The 13,758-nt window shown below is 41.9% G+C and overlaps 1 protein-coding gene across 3 annotated transcripts in view; it reads left to right on the top strand.

Moving 5' to 3' along the window:
* si (sucrase-isomaltase) overlaps positions 1-13,758 on the top strand; it is a 110,610-nt gene that overhangs the window by 8,972 nt on the left and 87,880 nt on the right. For 2 of the 3 annotated variants that reach the window (XM_078167171.1, XM_078167170.1), the window contains exons 2-9: positions 462-585; positions 2,253-2,338; positions 2,639-2,759; positions 5,413-5,522; positions 5,823-5,974; positions 12,274-12,445; positions 12,912-13,011; positions 13,644-13,756. In XM_078167171.1, coding sequence (XP_078023297.1) covers positions 462-585; positions 2,253-2,338; positions 2,639-2,759; positions 5,413-5,522; positions 5,823-5,974; positions 12,274-12,445; positions 12,912-13,011; positions 13,644-13,756 — 978 coding nt within the window. The remainder of the gene's footprint in view (positions 1-461; positions 586-2,252; positions 2,339-2,638; positions 2,760-5,412; positions 5,523-5,822; positions 5,975-12,273; positions 12,446-12,911; positions 13,012-13,643; positions 13,757-13,758) is intronic. The other variant, XM_078167172.1, reaches the window with a different exon arrangement.

A 13,758-nucleotide genomic window follows, 5' to 3' on the forward strand; every position in this document is an offset into this window, starting at 1 on the left:
TTGTTTTTGTCTCCAAGAGTACATTGGAGTGAAGCCTAATTGCTTGAGTGATATGATGGGTGCCTTTGCAGAGACCAGGCCCGGCCTGTCGGGCAGTTTTGTCGACTCCCTGTTCCTCTTTTTTAAAGTCTTGCTCTTTTTCGTGTCTTTCCTTTACACTCTGATTTTCAATTTAGTTAGGTTTTTTTTAACTTCAGAAAGCTTTTGCTGAGTCCAAGGTTAATGCAAGGAAAATATATGTGTGTTTACTATAGTTTGGCTGTTTTGTGCATGTGTGCGTGTGTGTGTCCCGCCAATGGGCCTCATTAAGCAGGGACGTTTTTTGAGACCTCTGAGACCTTGCCTTTAGTAAACTTAGTGTCATTATTGGGTGTTAATGATGTTGGCCTTTGTAATCAGTCTCTGTGAATGTGTGTACGTGTGCATTTGTGTGTGTGTGTGTGTGTATGTGTGTGTTTTAGATGGGAAGAAGGCGGTTCTCAGGTTTGGAGGTGACTCTCATGGTCATGTTTGCCTTGATGTCTGTGGTGGCCGTCACTCTCATAGTTCTATATGTCACTGGAGAACCTGGGGTCCTTAAAGATGGTAGGTGAACATGCTTACACACACATAAATGCATATGTAAACAAAAAAAAAAAAAAAAAAAGACTTAGAACATTTGCCCTAAACCTTCACCATGTTCCCCCTGTATTTGTGAAACTGTTAGCAAGCTAGCTCATTGAAAAATCAACATCATATTTAGTTGGTAGTTAGTCGGTCATCAACAGACATCAACTGGCAACTAATATATTTTCAGCCATAGTTCAAGAAACCTGGCACTTAACTTTATATTATTTTGGATGTGACAAATTGCCTGTGGAAAAAATGCCTCCAAATTAAACAACATATAATGGGTACGCCCGGTAGTTCACCTAGCAGAGTGGGTGCCCCACATACTAAGGATATGTCCTATGTCCTGATTCCAAGCCATGGCCCTTTGCTACATGTCGTCCTCCCCATCACACTGAAGCTTTTCTATGAATCCAAAAAAAAAAAAAAAAAACCTCTTAAAAATAAAATGTTGTTTGGAACTGCCGATTAAAACAACACATAGAAGCTTTCTTTGACAATCCTATCGGCTTTACAGCATCATTTGTCATTGCCTTCCAGTTTTAGTGTTCTTGAGGACGATAGCCCCGTTTCCACTGAGCGGTGCCGTACAGTACAGTTCGGTACGCTTTTTTCCGTTTTAACTGTGAAAAGTTGTGGATGGTACCGATGGAACCGTTCCGTACCGTCCCCATTTTTGGTCCTCCCTCTGTTGGGGTACCAAACAGAGTTGATTGGGCAATCAACTGATCAACTTTTAAGGAAGAACATTTACTTGTAATGTTTCTCAGTGTATGAGTTGACAACGTGAATCCATCAGCATACCTTAAATTTCACTGTGACAACTTTGACCATTACTTTGGTTTATATTGTGTCTCTTGGATGACATACAATTATAGTAATGAGTGGATCTTCAAGTGTTTAAAAATATATATTAATTTCGACTGGATTATATAAACTGCATATATCCCAATCCTCACTTGAAGAAAAAGCGCTGTGAGGCATCGTTCCTGTGGGCACTAGCGACACTAAACCCCTGAGCTTGCCTGAGAAGGACTAATGGTACCATGTCTGAAGGGTTACTTTTGATTCCAAAGGTACCATACCGAAAGTGTTAAACGGTGCTTAACTCTGCCATGTCTCATCCCATCACCCCCAAAAAACACATGAACTAACTAGTAAACAAACACAACATGCACCGCTCTCCCCCCCTCCCACCTCTACTGAAATTTGATCCCCTTCATGTTGCAGTGCTCAGCTCAGTAATACAAGTTGGATATACCGCCATGATGCCGTGCCAGAATGTGTCATCACACCAAATGCCAGTTCAGCTGGTTCTGTATAAAATTCAAACCAGTTTAAGCTGGTTCACCGGACCAGGCTGACAAAACCCAAAATCAACTTAACTCTTGTCCCACCTTGTACAAGAGGGATGTTGATCCATGACAAAAATCACCTTGTCTTCCTTTGCTCTCATCGTCACTACAGCCACCACAGGGCTTTACTGAAATGACTAGTCATGTTGTTTCTCTCATTGGGGGGAACTATCAGGTCATTGCTCACATAGACATGAACCTTTAATGAGTCTATTCAGTAGTTTATCATGTAAGATTGGGTTTTCACTTTGATTTTCTGTGTTAAGTAAACATTTCATCTTTTGGCAGAAGCTACTGATGCATTCGTTCCTCAGTGTCCCACCATTCCTCTGGCTGAGAGAGTGGACTGTTTCCCTGATGCTGGAGCCTCAAAGGTATGAGTCATCATCATCATTTCCAAAAATGCAAAAATTAAGTTTGTGGAGACGGTTCATCCATGGACTGTAAACAGATTTGGCATCGAGCTGGAGTCGAAGATTACGTAATGACTGGTTCTTCTTACAGCTTAATACTTACTCTTAGAAATCATAATCTTTGACATTATCAATTGTGACAGGACTTTTACCGTGATTATATTTATTTGTAAGATAGCGATGATGATAGTAGCAGCAATGACAATAATGGTAATGTGGATGATGATAATGACACCAACATCATCCTCTCTACTCCAACAGCAAGGATGTGAGTGGCGTGGATGCTGCTGGAGCCCACTGGACGAGAGAAATGTTCCCTGGTGTTTCTTCTCAACCAACCATGGATACACAGTGCAATCAGTGGAGGAGCCAAATCCTTACGGTAAATCCCCATTTCCTCTCTCTGTGCCCTGCACTCCCGCTCATGTGGTCTCTGACTGGTGGAATCATACGGCTTTCTATTTAGCTTGTTTTCTAATTCTGACTGCTCCGCATTCCTTCAACCTGTCTGTCTACCTGTCTGTCTTCCTCACATAGCTTTTCTTTTTATACTTACTTTGCCCGAGGCATGCTTTCCTGTGAAATATGACATGGATGGCATATCAGAAAACATGATTGACTTTGTAGCATGCAGGTTTTTCCATTTTCTGCTTGATTTCACTGCCTCATGTGAACTCACTTATTGTGTAAAAGCAAAGAAGAAACATTTTATATCAAGTCTGAACGGCGACATTTTCCATCACATTGTTCGAACAGCATAAGAACTTTTTTATTAAAGACAAAAAAACTATTCTGGAGCTTGTTTTGTGTAACAAAGGTGTTTAACTTGAAAAGTGACAAATGCTTATACTGAAAAGTAACATTATTTTTCCCGGTCTGCCTGAGATAGGCTAAATGTTACTCAACAGGGACTTTAACCAATACAGAAAAATGAAAGCGCTCCTTCTTATATAATTTTAACTGTGTTCAAGTATTTTTACATGCATCCTGACATAGTATCACTCAAGGCTACAATGCAAATTATCCACATTTAACTCTGAGGCAACTGTGGACTCTGTGAGCATATTGCACCCTTTGATCATACTGGTAAATGGATAACCTGGGAATACATCTGCGTTTGAAGGAATTCTCATCCCAGTTCACCTGATGAATTTGAAGCGTAGTGCTTGAACTAAGGACTGTTGCAGTTATTGTTATTGTTATGCAGTTTACTAATTGTTGTAGGGAACATGTATTTGTCATGATTATTAAATGTTTTGTTTCTCAATGCATTTATGTTGCCATAACTAATGCTGCTCATGCACAGCTCATTCAACAATTACTCTCTAGAGCTTGGATGTCAGCGGGGCCTGCTGTTTCATTAATAAACCATTCACGTTTACCAACTCTTGAATATTAATACTGAATATCAGTCAGAGATATTATATTAAAGGAATAGTTTGACATTCTGGGACTCTTGTTGTCACCATGATGTTGCCAGGAAACCATACAAACCGGCATACAACCCCCTGTGAGACCACAATGTGTTGTTGTAACACTAAAATACTAAGCCAGTGTCCCCAGTGTGGTACAATTTAGCATCTGTGTGAGACAGACGGGGCTTCCCCCCAACTCCAATGTAAACCCATCCGCGTGATTATAAGATGCTCAAAACAACCGAGGCATAAAGGGCATAAAGTGGAGGCTGATGGGTCCAAGAAACATAACTTTGGCCCAGGAGAGTAGTATTCGAGAAGAGCATACACTTAGTGCCACTCTACCCTTGTAGTACACCCACCTCATCAACTACCACTACACCACTGGGGACACACCACTGCCTCTCTGGCCATGCTTGTACCACTCAAAGCTGGGTGTATTTAAGTGACATCCATGATCTTTTCCTAACCATTACCAAGTACTTTTGTTGCCTGAACAAGTGGTTCCCAACTGGTCCAGCCACAGGGTCCAGATTTCTCCTTAGTCATTAGTTCAAGGTCCACACAGTTTATTATATTCTAAATCATACTCATGTTCGGCCATGTCGTTGAGCTAGTTTGCTGTCTCTGTGAAATAGCTTTCTGTTAGCCACTCACTCCTCAGCAGTAAGCGGCACTTCAAAGTAAAAGCTCTGTACCATAAATTCACTGTACTTCAAAATAAAGTGTGTTTTTTGTCAAATTTGGCACATTTGCGAGTGACTTGCGGTCCATTCAGAATGGACCTGTGACCCACTGTTGGACTGTGACCCACCAGTTGGGAACCACTGGCCTAAACCCAACCCCTGACCACTTACGTTAGTCACCTCAAGTGACTAATGGTTTCCTAAACATAACTAGGTATTTTTTGTTGACTAAACCTAACCGTTGACCCCCTCTTACCAGGATGTTTGTGCCAATCAGAGCAGGGTTTGTTTGTTTTTTAGCGACATCTGCAGTCTTTTCCTAAACATTACCAAGTACTTTTGCTGCCTAAATCGAACTGCCGACCCCTTCAGTGTCAAGATACAGATATAGTAATATACAGGTATGAATCGTTTCACCTAACTATCAGCAAGAGAGGGAATATTATTATTTCCCATTAAACTTTAAACCGCTAAAAAATAAAGATGATCACAGTGCCTAAAACCACAGAACTGACTTAAGTCAGTTTTATATACAGTTTTGGTGGAGGACCTGGACAGTGTAAATCAGTGGTTCCCAACTGGTCCAGCCATAGGGTCCAGATTTCTCCTTAGTAATTCATTCAAGGTCCACACAGTAAAATATATTGAGCGTCAAAACTGGACACCATTCAGAATGGACCCATGGCCCACTTTTGGACAGCAACCCACCAGCTGTAGAAGAAACAGGCTAATATGATCACCATATTGGCTTATCGACTAAAACAATGACCATAACACTGTCACTATTATTCCATATTAAGAAATTTGTTTGTTTTTTTGTCATTTCATCTTCATTTTGGGAGTTAAGAAGCAAAATGTGGTTTACTTCTTAAAATGAACATTTCACCTGTAATATAACCTTTAATAACCTTGTGTGTTGTCTTTAATTTTGCAGTAAGGAAAGCCCAGCTGAAGAGAATGGCCTCTCCTTCCTTATTTGGGGCTGATATACAGGAACTGTCATTTCACGCGGAAATGCAGTCAAACAATCGACTCCATTTCAAGGTACACACTGACAGACACCATCTCCATTAAACACCTTCTTTGCGTGCACACAACTTCACACTCACATCCACACGTACACATTTAGACATCAACAGAGCAAAATGTGAGATAAGTCTAGTCGCGTTGAATTACTTCCTAAAGTTGTTTTTTATCAAGCATGTCCAACACGAATGTTGCACAGAACAAAAGGGGACAGAAATAGCGATGTGCACTCCAAAGTACGAACATGACCGTGAGATACGAGGCCACACTCACACAGCCTGTGTGGTTGTTTCTCTCCTCTGTCTCTCTTCTCCTCAGATCTATGATGCCCACAGGCGGAGGTTTGAAGTCCCCCATGAGCACATCAACAGCCTCAACAGTAACCCCTCCAGCCCCATCAGTAACACACTGGAGATGACACACAAACCCTTTGGCCTCACTGTGCGCAGGAAGGAAAACAAAAAAGTCCTGTGAGTGCACACTGTGTGTGTGTGTTTGTGTGTGTGTTTATTGTGTATTTGTGCTGGAAGGGGACAGGGTTGTTTATAAGAACTACAATATCACATTGTTTGCCATGTGGACAGTGGAGGAAAAGACAGCAGCACATACTGTGTGAATTCAACAAAATAAAATTTGCATGGAGGCACGTACTATATATTTACTGAGTATTAGATAATGCAAATACTGGCAACACAGTATACTGTATGGCTGTACCCGTAGGGAAAGAGGGTGGTTGAAGCATATACTGTAGCAGGGGATTATTATGGTGAGTTTTATTAAGATGATGCTGTGAGCTATGTTCACAGTGGACTGTGCGGATGTAATTCTTGAGGCGAAATACAGTAAGAGCCACAGTGCCCGAAAATATTCTAAAACAATCTGAGCTGCTGAATATTTGATTCTGTGTTTCGCCTCCTTCTCCTCGTCCAGTTGCTCGTCAGCCTTCTCACAATCACCTTACGATTAGAATTGAAAACTGTCAATATATCAACATCGATTTTAAAGCAATTACGTCAGAAATCCTCTGCACTGGTTAGTGGGTCACATAATTCCATTGTTCTGCATTATTCCCACATAATGACATGTAACTCGTTGCCATGTTACATGTAAGTTTCCTACAGCAACAAGTAATTACATTCATGTCAGGCAGGCTACTTGGTTAGCCCATGGCGACAACCCAGTGATCAATTACCCCTCAGAGCTGTACACACACACACACACACTTACTATTAAAGGCATTAAAACATTATTGTTGTTGATGCAATAGAGAATATGGCACTTTGTGAAACACAGGGCTTGTGAGGGCATATTAACAACACTGCAGTAATTACTACCAGGATGTGACGCACAAGTGTAAATGTCATATCTATGGTGTTTTGTACATCACTCTTTTCTGTTGTTGTGAATTAGAGCTTATTGCCATTTATGGCCCACAAGGATTTTTCATTTCATTTCATTTATCTTTAATCTAGATGACCCAGAAGTTTTATTGGATGGTGAAATCCTGTTAGGGGTCAAGGAAGGCTGAAGCCTATCCCAGCTGACACTGGGCGAGAGGCGGGGTACACCTTGGACAGGTCACTAGACCATTCACACTCACATTCACAGCTATGGGCAATTAAGAGTCACCAATTAACCTGCATGTCTTTGGACTGTGGGAGGAAGCTGGAGTACCCAGAGAAAACCCACACTGACACTGCGTGCGGTTATATGATGGCTTCTCAATCGGAATGAAATAAATCTGAATGAAATCATTCGGAATTAAAGTTTTTCCAGGTAGTTTACATGGAAAATATTCATTCCGAATGAGGGTTTACACAGATCAGTTTAATCGCCTTTATTCGGGTCCGCGCAAGGTTTGGGGCAGGAAAGGTTTCTGATTGGATAGGGGGCGGGGTGGATGTTACGTGTTTACGTTTACCGGAAGAAAACACTGTAGTCCTTGTTCCGGATTGACGACGCCATTCTTAGTGCCTTTTTCTGGCTTGTTTTGCTTATATTCTTGAAGCAGCAGTACGACAACAACCTTGTTCTGCTAATGCTTCGTCTGTTGAGGAGGAGAAGGGAGGTAGAAGGTCGAAGAAGGGAGATAGAAGACCGAGTCCGACTGCTCTATCTCAGCCTGTTGCCACATACCGGTCGCGCATGCTATATACGTCATCGAGCCAGAAGGGCAAGGAAACGAGCATGCGCAGAAAGACCGAAATTACAGAATTACAGAATATTCCAGCCCCTTACATCAGAATTAATTTTTTCGCCTTTAATGGACACAATAGAGTGAAGAGTGTGAAATGGGGAGAGAGACAGAGTGGGGGATGACATGCAGCAAAGGGCTGCAAGCTGGAGTCAAACTTGCGACCGCTGCAGTGAGGCATCACCTCTCTACATGGGGCGCCGGCACTATCCACTACGCTACCGACGCCCCAGAATGAATTTTCAATCGCATTGGCCATTTTTATTCCGGATTAGGTATTTACAAGATCACTTTTAATAGGAATGAACTTTTATTCCGAATGAAAAGGGGAATTAAACTGTCCATGTCAACCCACTCACTGAAAGAACATGCAAATTTTGCTCAGAAGGACGGCATGGTGGTGGAGCCCCTTAGACTTGGATGTAATCCAAAAATGACTATTAAATGAGATTAAATATCTTAGTTTTTACACTGAAATAATGCATTGTGAAATGTTCTTATATCACATGACAATCTTTGCCTTGCCTCGCTTACTGGTGTATTGAAAGGCATTATATTTCTCAACATTGCACATGACCTTGAACCAGAGGTGCTGAGATTGCTCTGGAGATTAGCAGCTATTTAAATTGCACTAACTTTATTTTCCTTTCATGACCCTGGCTTTACAGTGTCACATGATATGTGAGTAACCATTATCGCTAAGTGTGTTTGTGGTGTGTTCAGGTGAGAGGTCAGACTTTGGGTTTTCAAGAGCTTCTGTGTTGGTTAAAATTATATTTCATTACTTCCAGAGGGTTTATTCTTCTCTGCATTATACTCATCCCATTGGGCACCACCTAGGAACTCACTTTACTTCTGAGATAAGTGCAATGGTCTCTGCCAGTCACAGGAATACAAAAACCTACATTGACACCCACTAACCAAATCAAATCATCAAGCGTTCCTTTGCATTTAAGTAGACTACAGGCATCTACTGAAGGAGGGCTAGCAGATGACCTTGAGTGAGTTCTGAATGGCTAAATAATGTATTGTATCCACAGATCATAAAATTCAACAATTTTGTAGTCAATAATAAAAGTTAATTGAATGACTAGACAAAAAGCATAATTAGAAATATTAGATATAAATCATTATATCATCATTATAAAATCATCATCAGTGCAGGTCATATATGTCTCTCCATTAAATCAGACCATATAAGCCAGCTTGAAAAGGTGTGTTTTCAGACGGGATTTGAAAGTGGGAAGGGAGTCAATATTGCGAATGTCGTGGGGGCGGAGTTCCAGAGGCAGGGACAGAATGGCTAAAAGCTCTAGCCCCCATGGTAGTCACGCGGGCAGATGGTGATGTGAGCTGGAGTGGAGAAGTGCTTAATCATAGCCTGAGTGTCAGACTGAAGCTCCCAGAACCTTCAGTCTGACATGGCTTCCATTGAAGGCGATTTACAAGGGGGAGGGAATTTGATTTTTCCCTAACCAATCAGTAGAGATCAACGACTCACCCAGAATCTGACGTCATTAGTATCCATGCCTCGGGGGTGCCGAAAACAAGCGAGCATTGTCCATTTAAAATGTCTCCATCGTCGTGCACGCCCAGCTGCATCGCCGTTAAATCCAGTTTAGCAGCTTCCTTAATTTGGTCCTCCATTAACGCGATTAACGCATTATCGTTAATGTGGTCTGTAGGATCTGTAGCGGTCGCCATTGTTGCTATCCTCACCAGTTACCCACTGGCGTACAGCTTGACATCAGCGTGGCGCTGATTGGCTAATCGCTAGACCCCTGGCGTTCATTGGTCCGTCCATCGTTTGGACGAGATAAATCGCAAATTCATTGAAGTATGCCAGACCAGTAATGCAAGCCTACTCAGTTGAGTGGGCGGGGTCTATGGTCTGGAACCAGGCTAGCTTAATCATATTTAACCTACTACAGGAAAATAATTAACAAGTGGCAACAGGTAAAATCATGCAATTGCTCAACATTTTTTTAAGTGCATGCTATTAATTTAATTGTTTTCTTTGTATTAAAAACCGTTTGACGTTTGGTAACCTCTGCATCCCCGCTTTGATGTAATGTTAAGTTTTGTGCTGTTCCTGCTCTGGCAATTGTCATCAGTTGTCGCTTTTTTTATGATCTGATATTTTTATAATCACACGAGCAGTACATTGCCAATGGAAAGTTGATAAAGTATAGAGATAACAAGGATTAATCCACGTTTTCGTCACTGTTGTCATCCAAGTGATTTATTGTGCTTTGTTTTTTAACATTTAAAAACAAATCTATAAAAAGGTTATATGCATTGCACGAAGTACAGTACAGGCCAAAAGTTTGGACACACCTTCTCATTCAATGCGTTTTCTTTATTTTCATGACTATTTACATTGTAGATTCTCACTGAAGGCATCAAAACTATGAATGAACACATGTGGAGTTATGTACTTAACAAAAAAAGGTGAAATAACTGAAAACATGTTTTATATTCTAGTTTCTTCAAAATAGCCACCCTTTGCTCTGATTACTGCTTTGCACACTCTTGGCATTCTCTCCATGAGCTTCAAGAGGTAGTCACCTGAAATGGTTTTCCAACAGTCTTGAAGGAGTTCCCAGAGGTGTTTAGCACTTGTTGGCCCCTTTGCCTTCACTCTGCGGTCCAGCTCACCCCAAACCATCTCGATTGGGTTCAGGTCCGGTGACTGTGGAGGCCAGGTCATCTGCCGCAGCACTCCATCACTCTCCTTCTTGGTCAAATAGCCCTTACACAGCCTGGAGGTGTGTTTGGGGTCATTGTCCTGTTGAAAAATAAATGATCGTCCAACTAAACGCAAACCGGATGGGATGGCATGTCGCTGCAGGATGCTGTGGTAGCCATGCTGGTTCAGTGTGCCTTCAATTTTGAATAAATCCCCAACAGTGTCACCAGCAAAACACCCCCACACCATCACACCTCCTCCTCCATGCTTCACAGTGGGAACCAGGCATGTGGAATCCATTCGTTCACCTTTTCTGCGTCTCACAAAGACACGGCGGTTGGAACCAAAGATCTCAAATTTGGACTCATCAGACCAAAGCACAGATTTCCACTGGTCTAATGTCCATTCCTTGTGTTTCTTGGCCCAAACAAATCTCTTCTGCTTGTTGCCTCTCCTTAGCAGTGGTTTCCTAGCAGCTATTTGACCATGAAGGCGTGATTCGCGCAGTCTCCTTTTAACAGTTGTTCTAGAGATGGGTCTGCTGCTAGAACTCTGTGTGGCATTCATCTGGTCTCTGATCTGAGCTGCTGTTAACTTGCGATTTCTGAGGCTGGTGACTCGGATGAACTTATCCTCAGAAGCAGAGGTGACTCTTGGTCTTCCTTTCCTGGGTCGGTCCTCATGTGTGCCAGTTTGGTTGTAGCGCTTGATGGTTTTTGCGACTCCACTTGGGGACACATTTAAAGTTTTTGCAATTTTCCGGACTGACTGACCTTCATTTCTTACAGTAATGATGGCCACTCGTTTTTCTTTAGTTAGCTGATCGGTTCTTGCCATAATATGAATTTTAACAGTTGTCCAATAGGGCTGTCGGCTGTGTATTAACCTGACTTCTGCACAACACAACTGATGGTCCCAACCCCATTGATAAAGCAAGAAATTCCACTAATTAACCCTGATAAGGCACACCTGTGAAGTGGAAACCATTTCAGGTGACTACCTCTTGAAGCTCATGGAGAGAATACCAAGAGTGTGCAAAGCAGTAATCAGAGCAAAGGGTGGCTATTTTGAAGAAACTAGAATATAAAACATGTTTTCAGTTATTTCACCTTTTTTTGTTAAGTACATAACTCCACATGTGTTCATTCATAGTTTTGATGCCTTCAGTGAGAATCTACAATGTAAATAGTCATGAAAATAAAGAAAACACATTGAATGAGAAGGTGTGTCCAAACTTTTGGCCTGTACTGTACATATTAAATTAAATTGCTGTGGCTAACACAAGAAAGTTTAATGGATTACCGTTTCCACTGTGGTCCTCAAGCGTGAGACTCAACTCTCATTGACAGTGAGAAGTTAAACTGTCGTCATCATGTGATTGAGAACTAAATGTAGCAGTCTTTATTTGGATGTTTCAGTGTTATCATGACTATTCAATAACTGTGTATTTACTGTATTTACAACCTTTACTTGTATATTTTGTCTCTATATCTTTGTTTTGTCAGCTGGCTGCAGCTAAAGCAAAGCTAAAGCAAGCTCAGTATTCCAACTACTAGTGTATGTCTTTTTGAAGGCTTGAGAAATGCTACCCAGAGGGCTTATTAGAGCTTGATGGGATGGTCTGTCTTCCCCTTGTTTTTTCCTTTTTCTGTCTATAACTCAACTCCCCCACACGTCCTCATCTCATTCCCACTCCCCCTTCTCGTTGCATCTCACTCTTACTCCCTTCCTTACCTCTTCGTCTCTCACATTCTCACTCTCACCTGCTCTCATGTTGCCACGTCCCTTTGCACTCTCACATCAGTCGGTCTTCTCACTTCCCCGCGGTGACCTGTTCTTTGGTTTTTGTCTCCTGTTCTCTTTTGGGTTTTTTCAAACACGTTCAGGTTTGACACCACAATGGCTCCGCTGGTGTTCGCAGACCAGTACCTACAGCTGTCTGCTAAACTTCCATCCCATAACATTTACGGCTTGGGAGAGCATGTGCACAGACAGTATCGCCATGACACAAACTGGAAGACGTGGCCCATCTTCACTAGAGACGCCTTCCCTAATGGGGTGAGAAACACACACACACATGCACACACAGCTGGATAAGATTAAATGAATGAATCAGTTTTTAATGCCACTCATACTTGATGGTATGCACGGCTGAAGACACACTTGCACATGCAGATGTACGTAAACATATCACAAATCCAGTGTATCTGCATCTACAGAACCCCTATAATGTTTTTATGTTCTTGGTAAATGTTGTACCGGACAGACTGTGTGCTTAAAGGCTTACACTTGACAGGTCTACCTTGGATGTGCGTGTGTTGAAGTGCCGTGTTTATGTGTCGTGTTTACGTGTGCTCCCAACATGTGTATTCTCCTTCCCAAAGGGCTTATAATTGAATGCCTTGTAAGCTGATTAGGCAGTGAAGTCACCCCTTTAGCTTCAATAAGTCTCTCACGCCCCTCCTGCGCCTCACACCTCTTCTCTATATCCCCTCATCCCTCTGTCTTTCTGCCTTCCCTGCAGGGAACACATAACCTCTACGGACACTATCCCTTCTTCCTCTGTCTGGAAGACGAGAGTGGAAAGTCATTCGGGGTCTTTCTCATGAACAGCAATGCTATGGGTGAGGATAAACACACACACAAACACACATTCTGGGAGACAGAAACACATGAATACATCCATGTGCAAGCACAACAATACCGTCCCCAGAGATACCCAAACACACATTTTAAAAGGGCAGCAGTAGAGTGTCTAAAATGTGTATTAATAAATAAAAAAGAAGACAACCATGTAATAAACAGGCACCCAAAACATTATGAAAATCCATTTTCAAAGTGGTTCAAGGACACATGAGCCATCAGTTCTGCCTCGTCCTCCTAACACAAATGGATGTACTGTTGCTTCAATCAAAAAATTGTGCTGACAAATCAAAGAGAATATTGCATGGCTGTTTTATTCCATGAAGGCGATGACTGAAAGCAATGGGAATGCCCGCCGACATGTTTCTCTTGCTCATGTCTATAGTCTCCTGATATGAAAGATTTCTCTTGCCTTTCATGGATTGTCTCGACTCATACACGGATGATGTATGCTTGGTTAAGTGTGAGCCAAAAGTCTGCAGAATTTAAAAAATATATCTCAAAATAGAGGTTCTGCTTGTTGTTTGAGAGGGCATTTTAGGGTTACGATTTATTGTTGAGAAAGGTACCAGGATTAAGTTTGCAGCATTTCTGATTTTTCGGTTTTTTTCAGAGGTGACTTTGCAGCCTGCTCCCGCTGTGACCTACAGGACGATTGGAGGAGTCCTTGACTTCTACATTCTGTTCGGAGACACGCCAGAACAAGTGGTGCAGGAGTTCCTTGTGGT

Source organism: Epinephelus lanceolatus, chromosome 4 (assembly GCF_041903045.1).
Source record: "Epinephelus lanceolatus isolate andai-2023 chromosome 4, ASM4190304v1, whole genome shotgun sequence".
NCBI classification, from domain to species: Eukaryota; Metazoa; Chordata; class Actinopteri; order Perciformes; family Serranidae; genus Epinephelus; species Epinephelus lanceolatus.